Source organism: Stegostoma tigrinum, chromosome 13, assembly GCF_030684315.1.
Source record: "Stegostoma tigrinum isolate sSteTig4 chromosome 13, sSteTig4.hap1, whole genome shotgun sequence".
In the NCBI taxonomy this organism is placed as follows: Eukaryota; Metazoa; Chordata; class Chondrichthyes; order Orectolobiformes; family Stegostomatidae; genus Stegostoma; species Stegostoma tigrinum.
The window spans coordinates 67,095,339-67,108,592 of NC_081366.1; the positions used below are offsets into that span (position 1 = coordinate 67,095,339).

Below are 13,254 nucleotides of genomic sequence, written 5' to 3' on the forward strand. Positions count from 1 at the left end.
TTAGTGTTCCATTGTACAAAACGTCTGTTTGCTTTTGAAGGACAGCTGCAATAGAAGTTACACAAAATTTATACAATGTATATTAACAGAGTTATGGAGAAACTAAAGATTGCTGGAAGCAAAATTGGAAGGGAAACAATATGGAAGTAAAACAGAATTGCAAATCACATTGCAACAATGACATTACTTTTTTAAAAATGTAATTCCTTTACTATGTGGATGCAAATATTTTTCTTGTACAGTTAATAAAAAAAAAATTTGCCTTATGACTTACACCAACTTAAGTGAACTGGAAAGGTCTTAAGTGTTTCAGCCAAACATCAGTTTACAATAAGCTTAATGTTGAATGAGATCCAGTTGTCTGTACTTCACACCTACATTCATAGGTAAAACAGCGAAGCATAGAAAATAGGAGCAGAAGTAGGCCAGTAGTTCATTCAAGCCTGCTCTGCCATTCAATATGATCATGGTTGATCATCCAACTAGGTACCCTGTTTCTGCTTTCTCCTCATATCCTTTGATCTTATATCTGACTCATGCTTGAGAATGTTCGATATATTGGCCTTAACCGTTTTCTGTGGCAGAGATTTCCATAGACTCGCCACAGTCAGGGTGAAGAGATTTCCCCCACTTAGTACGTGATAAATCAGTTAATTATTTACTAAGTTTTGTTAGATCTTCAGACATTACCTTTGAATTAATTGAAAATATCTCCAAATTAAAATAACATTGAGAGTATATTAATAAGTATGTCAAATTTGCTGTAGCTTTTGATGACGGGAAACGCAAACATAGCAAGAAGAAAAATGCAAACAATGTGCAGGAAAAAAACTCACCAGCTCATCCAGTATTCCCACCAACCAATCCCTGTAACCCCGCATTTCCCAAGGTTAAACCACCAACCTGCACGTCTTTGGACTGTGGGAGAAAACTGGAGCACCCAGAGGAAACCCACACAAATGTGGGGTGAATGTGCAAACTTCGCACACACAATCACCAGAGGGTAGAATCAAACCCAGGACCCTGGCCCTGTGAGGCAACAGTGCTAACCTCTGAGCCATTTTAGCCTTAGACAGTATCTTATACTTATGGTGCCATCTGAAAGCCATGTGATCTCCTTGGAATAAGTGTAAAAACACATGTTAAAAATCCCAATCAGTTCAGGAAAAGTATTTTGTGAAACTTCTCTCTGACCCCCTCAGACAATTAGAAATACTCCAGTGGACTCCTCTTAACCTTAATCACTGATGTACTATATGAACATATCTACCAAGGTGATTGTTACTAGCCAGAAACTGATCCAGATCTCACTAATCCTCAAAAGGAAACATACTGAACATTGACCTGTTACCATTATTTTAATTGAAGATTTTGTTCTTCATGTTCACTGATTTCAGGACTTAAACTGGCAGTGATTTTTCAGAATGTATAGGGCTTGTCATATTTCTTTAGTTCGCTAGAAATTTGTCAGATATAGCGGGCCAAAGATTATTGTTGGATTATAAAGTACAGAAGGTGACCATTGTGCACTCTATGCCTGTAACATCACTGTGAAAGAGCTTCGACTTCGACTTAGAATCCCTACAATGTGGAAACAGGCCCTTTTGGCCCAACAAGTCCACACCAACCCTCAGAGCATCCCACCCCCCTATATCCCATCTAATCTACATATCCCTTGAAGACTGTGGGCAATTGAGCATGGCCAATCCACCTAGCCCGCACATCTTTGGACTGTGGGAGAAAACACATGCAAACACGGAGAGAATGTACAGACTCCACACGGGCGGTCGCCCGAGGATTGAATTGATCCTGGGTTCCTGGTGCTGTGACGCAGCAGTGCTAACCATAACCACTGAGCTTTCTGGTTAGTCAGAACCTCTTCTTTCTCCATTATCCTACAAATTTCTAATTTTCAAATATTTATCCATTTTCTTTTGAATGTTACTGTTGAATCTACTTCACAACTCTTTAATCATAATAATCATAAAAAGCATAAGTTTTTCATCGTCTCTTGTCCTCTTTTGCAATTATCTTAAACCTGACTATTGACCCTCCCGCCAGTAGAAGTAGTCTTAACAATGACAAGTCTGCATTTAGACACCTCCTTTAATGCCCTGAACTGCTGAACAAGAACTTTATTAAATAGAATGTGATGTAACTGTGGAGGTTGACATTCAGACAAGAAATTGAAATCTTGAACAAAGAGACACTTTGAAAGAGACTAGGCAGAAAGGTTTAAGGATGCATTTTGAGATCTGAGGCAGCTGAACGCATAGCCACAAATGCTGCAGATCGCAGAGTTGCAGTGCTGGAGGAGATATAATGGTATAGGCAAATGGTTGGATTTGACAGCAAGGATGAGGTTTTAAATTGTGGAGTTTCCAGACAGAACCACTGTAGGTCAGTGACCACGGGTGATTGGTGAATGAGGTGCCATATGATTGGAACTTAGGCAGTGGATGTTTGGGAGAGTTCAAGTTCATTGAGATTGCGGAGTTGGAGGTTGAACAGTGGTGGAGGCAACTGTAGAGATAACAATGGTGTAGATGAGGGCTTCAGCAACAGATGAGCTGAAGTGGAGGATAAGAATTTTAGAGGCCGAAGTAAGTGGTCTTGGTGATTGAAAAGACATGGGGTTAAGAACTCCGATCTGGGTGAAATAGGATAGAAAGACTGTGAAAGATAACTAGTACCATTTTGTTTTTATACTAAGATGAATTTTGAAGTTTAAAGTGTATTTTAGCCACAGTTATACCGCACAAATTGCTGGTCTCGCTGATGACGCTTTCTCCCTCTCTTGGGGAAGTCATGCTAATGAACCAATTAGAGTACTGTCTGTTCGGCATCCAACAGACGTGTTAGAAGATGAAATGAATAGGTGACAGCAAGGGGAATCCTGACCTATTTCCATCAACTTGGATGATATTCACTAATTCTATTAATCGCTGAAATGCTGAGCCCATTTTGTTGTTTTAATACAAATGTGTTGGTTGTAATCTCGATAGTAATAGAAGATAAACAAAGGGAAAACTCAATTTCACTGTTTGTGGCCTAGATGTGTTTGCATTTCACAACAGACCATAAGTGCTGCAGTTGTCCTTCTACTCATGTTGCAGTGACTTTGCAGCTTTGTAGTTTTGTGTGTATGTGATTCTTTGTCAGAAAAATAGTTCAGATCTTTTTGTCTTCACGTATACTCATCCTTGGACAATCCTCTAACAGCATGCTTCATTCCTGATTACTGCGTACATAGACCATGTTAGTCATATGTCCAGAGCATTGTTTTTGCATACATTTTTATAAAATATTTTAAAAATACTGAGGTCAAAAAGAGCTTTAGTTTAAGGGCTTCCTTATGGTAAGCCACTCCTGCCCCTCCAGCTGTTTGAGAGACAAAGAAGTGTGATTTGAGAATTGGATGCACCTGGCCTGTAACTTGGACTGGCCCCGTCCTCTTCAAAAATGTTGCTTTTGGTCATTTCACAAGTAATGTTTTCCCCTCGTTCTGTTTTGTCAAGGCAGCTGGTCTCTTTCTTATTGGAGGCCTGACTGTACAGCACATAGCAGGTGTGTTTATGTTAACATTGTCTATCGTAGCAGCAACACAGGAACAGGACATGTGAACCAATTGCTTTATGTTGGCATGTTTCGACTCTCAGTTACATTAGAAGCTTTTAATATAGCCTTCTATTTCTTTCTCCTTCCTGTACTTATTTAGCTGCTTCTTAAGTATATCTATGCAAAATATCTCATCTATTTCCTGTGTTGGCAAATTTCACAGCCTGAAAAAAGATCACAGGTCCTTGGATGAATCTGTGTCTATCTTACATTTATAACTCCTCAGTTTTGGAGTCTCCACAAACTGAAATGTTTTCTCTGTTAACCCAATTGAACTATTCCATAATTTAAAGAAAAACTTTGTTACATGTTCTCAGTTCTGGCATCACACTTGTAAATCCATTTTGCATTTTCACCCAAGCCTCTGTAGAAGCCGTGGAATTTCTCCTTCCGCCCTTTACATTGTTCACAACTGGTTGAAACTGCCAGAGATCTGGCTCCCTCTCTTGGTGTTGATAATGTGACCACCTGATAGAAAATTCATGCATCTCTATTCAACTGTTTGCAGTATTATCCACTACGATCACTACTGTTTACAGCAGTTGATTAAGGAAAGTTGGATTTACCCATTCACTGAAATGCATTTCACATCTGGGAGTACAATTTCAGGGGAAAATCTGGACTTGCTGTACCCTGCCATCTGAATGAGAGTCCTTTTAGCCAGGCATGCCGCGTATGAACTGTTCATTTTTAGACAAAAGCTAAATTCTCTACTTGGATGTAATTCTCCTCAACTGGTGTCTATGATTTTTATTAAAGTATGTATTGCTTTTGTAAGTTCATTAAGCAGTAGAATAAAATCCCTGAACTCCCCACCTTTTTAGTCTGAAATTGTTGTCTTGAAGAAATTGATCTGAACTTGTGATGTTCCAACCAATAATATTGAAATTGCCATTCAATGGTTGCCAATATAAGCAAGCACTTGTTTTAACCATGTACATTTTAAGTGCTGAAGAATATACTGAATGATGGTTCACAAAATGTACAAGTGGCGTGTTTCAATTAACTGTAACTGCTAATTTCAGTGGCAGGCCATCCTGAGTAACAGGGAAAGCCATATGCTGTAGCCCTATTGTCTGGGATGAAACGATTGTCTTCTGAACAGAGACAGTAGCCAAGGCCGAGATTCACTCAAATTCAAAAAGCACACGGCACCAGTTTATAGTCAGACAGGTTTATTTGAAAATACAAGCTTTCAGAGTTCAGTTCCTTCCTCGGGCGTTGTGTGAGAGAGAGGGTATAAGACTCAAGAATTTATAAGCATAAAGTTAACAACCCTAAAATTGGCCACTTCTTGTTGAATCTTTTAATCAGTTAGGAAGGAGACTGCTGACTAAAATGCAAAATCCAGATTCCTGTCAAGTCATTGTCCCAAGATAATTGAAGGCTTTATCAGTGTGTATCGGGGTGACATCTAGGTCAGACATGCATTTTAGGTGTGAGGTCTTGCTTAGAATCTGTCTATGTTTTAAACTGGGGTCAGGTTTTTTTTGAGCAAAACAGAATGTATCTGCAAATACACAAACATCTTGGATGAAGTAATTTGCGTGTATGTGTTTGTGAGAAAGATAGTGTGTGCTTGAGAGAGTGAGTTTGTGAAAGAGTGTGTGTGTGTTTGAGAGAGAGTGTATGTCTGTGTGCATGCGTGCATATATAGTGTGGTGGCATCACCTGTCGTGCGACATGAACCCAAGATCACAAATGTGGCCATCCTCATTGGTGTAGGACTTGGCTCTCAGCCTCTGCTCAGTGATTCTGTGTTATGGTATATCTCAAAGTCCACCTTGGGGGAACGCTCATCTGAAGATCGATGGCTGAATGCCATTGACCCCTGAGGCCTACCTCAACTGGGAGAAAACACCCCTTTCTGGTGATTGTTGCACGATGTCCATTCATCCATTTTGTAGTGTCTGCATGGTCTCACCAATATACCATGCCACAAGGGAATCCTTGTCTGCATCATATGAAAGACAACATTGGATAGGTTGCATGAATATCTGCCATGTACGTGGTGACTGGTGTTCCCATGTGTGATGGTAGTATCCGTGTCGCGGATTTGACATGTCTTTTAGAGGCTGCCGTGGCAGGGTTGTGTGGTGTTGTGGTTGATGTTGCCCTGAAGGCTAGGTAGTTTGCTGCCAACAATGGTCTGTTTAAGGTTTGAAACTTGAGAGGAATCTGGATTTTGCATTTTAATCAGCCCACCAGCATCTCTACATCACTCAAATTCAGGAGAATAAGAGATGACTCATTTGAAACCTATAAAATTTTAAAAATTTTTTAAAAGAAAAATGGTGCAAGAAGTTCCCTGATTGGGGAATCTACAGGGTCACAGTTTCAGAATAAAAGGCTTGGCCATATAGCAGTGTGATGAGTAGAAATTTGTTCACTCAAAGGTTTGTGACCCTTTGGAATTCGCTGCCTTGGATGATTATTGATAATCTGGGTGAGTGCATTCAAGACCAAGGTCAATAGACTGAAGGGTATGCTGGAATCAAGGGAGTAATGCCATTGTGTGGAAAGAGTTGCTCTTGAAGATGGCGGAGAGGCGAGAAAGCCCAATGGCTGATTGCAGCTCATGTTTTTTATGTTCTTAACCAGCCCCACTAAAAATAGAGGTCTGTTTACAGATGCTAGGAACAATTTGATTACAGGACAACTCTACACAAGTGTGCAGTGTTGTTGGTTTGAATATTGTTTCCCTTTGGAGAATTACTGTCAGTGAACTGATGTGACATTTCATTCTACAGGTGCTTTCCTGCTGGATTTCACTTGATGTTCCTACATTTGAATCATAAATTCCAGCACCCCATTTTGAATCTGTTTGCTTGAAATAACCCAGGCATTGGTAGTCTTGATAGAGCTATCTTCAAGGATGGATTTATACTGCATGTGGATTTCGTTGTCCTGCTATCTTTCCTTTTTTCACCTTTTTTGTATTATTTCTTTGTCTTTCTCTTTTACTGCAATTCTTTTTCTCATCTTCACTGTACCTGCTGCTTCCGCTACCTTACCAAGGCTTCAGCTTCAATTACACCACTTATCTCATAGATTGTCTTTGTTGCTTTCTCCACCTTCTAAAGTCTCCTCAACTCTGACTTTAACCACCTTCCTCTTTATCTAGTTCAGGAGTACAGATGATTAATGATATATTCTTGTGTGAAACTATTTACTCCTGTTTAGTAATATTTGCTTCTTCCTCAGGACTGGGCTCCAGTTCAATGCCTCTGTGGGATTTTGGTGGGAGCACCATGTTGACGGGTCATTATGTCCGCCTTACACCTGATGAGCGCAGTAAAAGTGGATCAATCTGGAACAGTGTGGTAAGTGAGCAGGGTGGCATTAGTAAAGAGTACACTATTGTCACGAGGTTGCTGATGAAGTGTAATGGGAGTAAAATTATTATACAACACTCACCTTAGATAGCTAAGTATTTTAGCTTCATTAATCCTCAGTTATTTTCCTTCCTGATTTAAGCAAAATTTTCACTGTACAATAATCTCGTGCATGATATAGTCTCATTGATTTTGTTTTCTTCCATCTCTAGAGTATGAGAATTTTACAGTACACAAGCAGGCTATTCAGCCCAAACAGGCCTGTGTTAATGTTTACTCTCCATATCAGCCATCTCCCACTTCATCTGGCATGTTTAACATCTGTGTGAAAGTGAAAGGAACAAGATGTGCCCAACCATTAAATACAACATTACTATTTTCCATATTTATCCCTTGTGGTAGCATTTTCAAGGCACTATCAGAGTAGAGAAATTTCTCTTGAATTCAACACTGGATTAAAATCACTCTCTTGTACTAGTAACCTCTAGGATTGAAATCCCCAAAAGTGGAAAGCTCTCTTTACATCTACTGTATTGAATCCCTCACCTGTTTTTTTCAAGTAGAGAAAAGAAACCCAACACTGTACAGTGTTTCCTGATATTTGTGCACTCTAAATCATTGGTATCACCTGACAAAATTCACATTTAAATTTGATACCTTCATCTTTATTTCCCGTCAATGTGGATGTAGTTTATTTATCAGGAATAAGGAAAACAGAAGCACCTTCACTGTAATGGATAATGACAGCACTTGTTGGACTAGAATTGTGTCAAGAGCAATGTACAGCTGGGTAAATACAGTCTGTCACTGGAGCTGGGAGCATTTCAATAGTGAACTTCATTTTACTGGTCCATTGTGTGCAAGCTTTATCCAGTAGCTGTACCGAAGTGAGGCAGTTGTCGGATTTTATGTCTGACCTCAGTAGTTCTGAGTTATAGCTATGGAAACTTAGGTACGTGGACTTCGGAGCAGAATTAGAGCATTAAGACTGTACAGCTCTTCACACCTGTTCTAACATTATCCCGGTGCATTTGTATAGTATGATCTGCCTATAAAACACATAAGACAAAAAACTATCTCACACAGCTGTCGGCTTTTGTTCCCATTTTTCCTGGTCCGTTGGCTTTGCTCTGGATTCTAATAACCAAAGGCACTTCTAACAATGGGGTACCCAATGTTCTTTTTTAAAGAAAAGTACACTGAAAACCTTTCACCATACAGTGCTTGTGGCCACAAATGAACTCATTTATGTGTACTTGTCTGAGGATCAGATTGTAACAGGTGATCAGCTGGTTCTGTCCCAACCATCAACCACCAATTTCTTGTGGAAGCTCTTAGGGTCGTACAGTACAGAAACAGACACTTCAGTCCAACTTGTCCACACTGACCAGACATCCCAAACTGACTTAGCCTCTTCTGGCCCTTCTCCCTCTAAATCCTTCCGATTCATATATCCATTCAGCAGCCTTTTAAATGGTGTATTTGCACCACCACTGCCACTTCCTCTAGCAATCTGTTCCATACCCTTTGTGCTGAAAAGTTACCGCTCGAGTCTTTTTTAAATCCTTCTCCTCTCAGCTTAAACACATTCTCTAGTTTTGGAATTTGTATAAATTATATCATTGCTTTCTTCCCCTTAGTCTTTTAGTTGATGGGTAAAATCTGATCTATCTTCTGACCTACCACTAGTCTTTTCAGATTTGTACTGTGACTTGAGGGCAGGTGGTGGGCTGTTAGTATCTTAAAAGTGAACCCTTCAATAGTATAGTGTTCGCTCAGCACGATAAATAATCTGCCTCCTTCACGTGCTCATATCAGAGATTGGGACCTGGACCCAAGCGTTCCTAAACTGGCACCAAGGAAAATTCAACATGGAATTTGAATAGGACAACTAGAAGCTTCCAGTTTGCTAATCTCGAGAAACATAACACTTCAATATCCTTCTGTACTAGATTCAGTTCAGTTTTACTGTTACTATTCTGAGACTAGATAATGTCTAGGAAAATTATCTCTGGTTCCTGGTCATAATCTTCATCCCTTGATAACTGTTCAAAAAATGTTTAAACAAGAATAAAATGAGGCTTAGACTGTGTGATCCTCGCCAACATGCAAATATCCTCATTCATTCATTCTCTCAACCCTCATGTTCAAGCAGTCACTTTGGAGACATACTGGGGACCTACAGGTGTCATGACTGTTTTAAAATATTAATCTACAGTCCCAACATGAACCGAGATCTTCAGAATAAGAAGGAAGACAGCAGAAACTTGGGAACACATGCACTAACGTGTCACTTCTTTTAATTGTCTGCAGGCTGGGTTCAGATCAATGCTTGCAAGAAATAAAATAAAATGTAGATGTTGAAGATAGGACAGTGAATAGGAAGTGCCTCTGGACAGCATGTGAGAGAACAGTCCAAGTGAAGGTTTTATAGCGTGGACTCTTCCAGAGTTCGTCTGATGTGTCCATGGCTGCTGAGTGTTATCTGTTTAACTCTGACTAATTTTTGTGTTGAATATAATTGCTATTTCATTGCGACTTCAACAAATGTTGTCTATGTCTTTGCAGCCATGCTACTTGAAAGACTGGGAGCTCCATGTCCAGTTCAAAGTTCATGGAACTGGGAAAAAGAATCTTCATGGTGACGGGTTAGCTATTTGGTACACGAAGGACCGACTAAGCCCTGGTACAGTATTGTGTCCTGTGTTGTCTCGTGATTGAGAAATAGCAGATGGTGAAGTTTCCACAGTTCCAAAATCTTTATTTGTATATTTGGGAATGAATGAGTTAGATTATAGAAACTCCTAACTGAGACCGATGGATAGTAAGTGGGTACTGTGCTAGTATGGACTGATGTCCCTTCACTTTCAGAGCTTGTTTGCTGGGGGACACATCCCATGAAAGTCAGGGGAGAAATAAACTTGCATCAGAAATCCTGCTTGACAGCGCATACGGTCCTGAGCCTACCTTTGAAAGAATTTGCAACCAAAGCACCTTCCAGAATCTGTGTCCCAAAGTGCTTCATAACCCAATTAACCTTTTGAGCACAGCAGCCAATTTATTGCACAGTGAGTTCCCACAAGCAATTGCTAGAAAACCTGTGTTTGTGTGTGTGTGTGTGTGTGTGTGTAGGGGGGGGGTGAAGGAGGGAGAAGAGATTGAATGAAACGTTAGCTAAAACACCTAGAATGATCTTCTCTCATCTTAACAGTGTGAGAGAATCATTTTCATCCTCCAGAGAGAACTTTGATTTAACATCTCATTTCTTCTGCTATATTGGAGTATCAGCCTGGATTTTGCATTCTGAAGTAGACCATAAGACATAGGAGCAGAAATTAGGCCATTCAGCCCATTGAGTCTGCTCCACCATTCAATCATGGCTGGTAAATTCCTCAAACACATTCTACTGCTTTCTCCCCATAACACATGATCCGCTCGATAGTCAAGAACCTATCTATCTCAGACTTAAATATACCTCAATGACCTGGCTTTCACAGCGTTCAGTGGCAGTGAATTCTATAGATTCACCACTCTCTGGCTGAAGAAGTTTCTCCTTATCTCCATTCTAAAAGGCCTTGACTTTACTCTAAGGCTGTGCCCTCGGGTCATAGTCTCTCTTAGCAATGGAAACATCTTCCCAACATCCACCCTATCTAGGCCATTCAGTATTCTGTAAGTTTCAATTAGATCCCACCTTCATCCTTCTAAACTCCAATGAATATAGTTGCAAAGTCCTCAAACGATCCTCATATATTAAGCTTTTCATTCCTGGGACCATTCTCATGAACCTCCTCTGAACCCACTCCAGGGCCAGTACATCTTTCCTGAGAAATAGGGCCCAAAATTGCACACATACCTCTTGTTTGCAATTCTTCTATGCAGAATTGCAACCTGCCTGTTAATTGCTGTGTCCCTTTTCAAGGTAGCAATCTTGCCATGCTAATTTTTTGTGTACCTTGAATGCTGGTGCCAAGCCTTGCTATGTTTGCAGATATCCAAATGCATTACAAAACAGTATGCTGTTGTGAAGTCATTTTGAACAGGTGGTTTTGTACTGATGGACAGATGGTAATCTAAAACTTCTGATGTTTAATGCTGCCCAATAAAACGCAGTCTCTTAAGTTTACAGATCCAGACCTACAGCAGTGAAACTCTTCTTTTTCATTCTTAGGATTTGGATGCTGTTAATAAAACCGTCCTCTATTACCCATCACTAGTCGACCTTGACTAGGTGCTTGTGAGATTTCTATTTGAATTTCACATGTCTGTTGTTATTTGTGGGAAGACCAAGCATTTTGAGCCAGTGACAATGGAAAAATAATTTGCAATGTGATATGTTCCCATGTTTTTGAGTTACTGTCCCGTGTTATTTATTACAAATACAGTGAAAAGTGGTGTTTAGTGTCACCATTCTGGCACTGTCTTAAAACACAGAAAATAAACCAAAACACAGAATATAAAACCAGAAAAACAAAATAATAAAGGTCATCTTATAGTTTTATCTCAATAAAGTTGGGTAGTCTTTGGAGCCACTCCCATTTCCATCTCAGCCATGGGCCTGGATCAGGGCTCGTCACCCCGATGCAGTGAGTCCCTGCCGGTAAACTGATTAGACAGCTGCACCGTCACTTCACACCGTTGCTGCTGGAACAAAGAGTTGCCACTCTTCAGCACTGCCTTGCCTCCACTAATGCCACTGCCATGGGTTCACACTGAGCCAACCTCACCACTTACTGCCGCAGGGTCCTGCACTGGGACCAAACTTGCAGCAAGTTAGATGGAGATTAAGCCGGAAACCTGCTTGACGTGAGACTTTGGGCAGGCTGGTGCTAGCTGTGTCCGCCTCGTCCTGGCATTGCTGCCACCACTACAGGAGTGTTCTACTTCCTCTGGTATTCGGCCCCGCCGCTCCCCAGGCCCCTGCTGCCATCTTCATCTGCCATTCTATGTCATGCAGGATGGTGTGTGATTTGCTGGGAAACTTGGAAGTGTGTGTTAGTCCCTCAACAGAGATTATGTCCTCTCATGGCAAGAACTTTCATGTGGACTGTTTTAATATGGGGAGGATGTTGCGCTTCAGCTTCCACATGGCTGTGGCTGACCAGGCAGCTTTCGCGTTCTCATTGCCTGCCCAAGTACATAGGTATGCAGGGATTGATATCCAGTCTATTGGCCACATTATGTCACACCTTCCATGGGCATTAAATCTTGTAGTGGGACTTGAACCTGATAGTTTTGGCCTGGATACAGGAATGCTACTACTGTGCTACCCCTTATTGTTACTTCGGCTTGATGGTCCTGGCATGCCCCCCATACTTTTCATTAAATCAGGGTTAATTTCTAGCTTGATAATTATGATACAGTGGGGAGTGTACTGGGCCCTGACGTTACACGATGAACTTGAATAAACTTCTTTTGCTGCTGATGACCAATGTAGCCGCTAATTTTTTTTCTTCCAAGCAGAACATCAATGTTGCGAATGATGACACACTGACTAATACCATCACAGACAGAGTCAGAAGTCGCATGACAGCCCAACAGGTTTATTTGAAATTGCAAGCTTTCAGAGTGCCGCGCCTTCAGGTGAGGTGTGATAACGGAACAGCACTTCAAAAGCTTGTGATTTCGTATTAACCGTTGGACTCTAACCTGGTGTTGTGTGACTTCTAACTTCGTCCACCCCAGCCCAACACCAGCACCTCCACATCATTGCTACTGTCTCTGATGAAGGGTCTAGGCCCGAAACGTCAGCTTTTGTGCTCCTGAGATGCTGCTTGGCCTGCTGTGTTCATCCAGCCTCACATTTTATTATCTTGGAATTCTCCAGCATCTGCGGTTCCCATTATCTCTCATTGCTACTGTCAGGTTCGTTTCCGGAGACTCTCACACTCTTGATGTTCTGGATGTGAGTTTGCTCTCGAGTCTCAAAACCCGCTAGACTTGATGTAATAGCAAGACACTAGCCTGGCTACAAAAACACAGTCCATTATTATTAAGCAAGTACAAGCTGTAGAGGATCACTGTACACAACCTGGCACAGAGTACTGAGTTCAATAAGCGATTCTCCCCCAGCAGCGGACAGTCTCTGCTTTTCATATTCTATGCATAAATTGGTTAATCCAAAAAAAATTACTACATTCGGAGCATAGAGAGCAGGATACAGCATTGATCATTCGCGAAGTGACTGATAATGGCAGGATGCGTTTTCAAGTTGCTGAAATTACTGAAAGTGATTTCAAGCTGCCGACGTGTATGGCTTGAACAAAAGGTCACTGACCTGGCCACTTCACTATAAACAGAA

At 40.9% G+C, this 13,254-nt stretch overlaps 1 protein-coding gene across 1 annotated transcript in view; it reads left to right on the forward strand.

Annotated features, from left to right (window-relative positions):
- lman2 (lectin, mannose-binding 2) overlaps positions 1 to 13,254 on the forward strand; it is a 44,318-nt gene that overhangs the window by 1,719 nt on the left and 29,345 nt on the right. The window contains exons 2-3 of the mRNA XM_048543862.2: positions 6,823 to 6,941; positions 9,522 to 9,639. Of these exons, the coding sequence (XP_048399819.1) occupies positions 6,823 to 6,941; positions 9,522 to 9,639 (237 nt within the window). The remainder of the gene's footprint in view (positions 1 to 6,822; positions 6,942 to 9,521; positions 9,640 to 13,254) is intronic.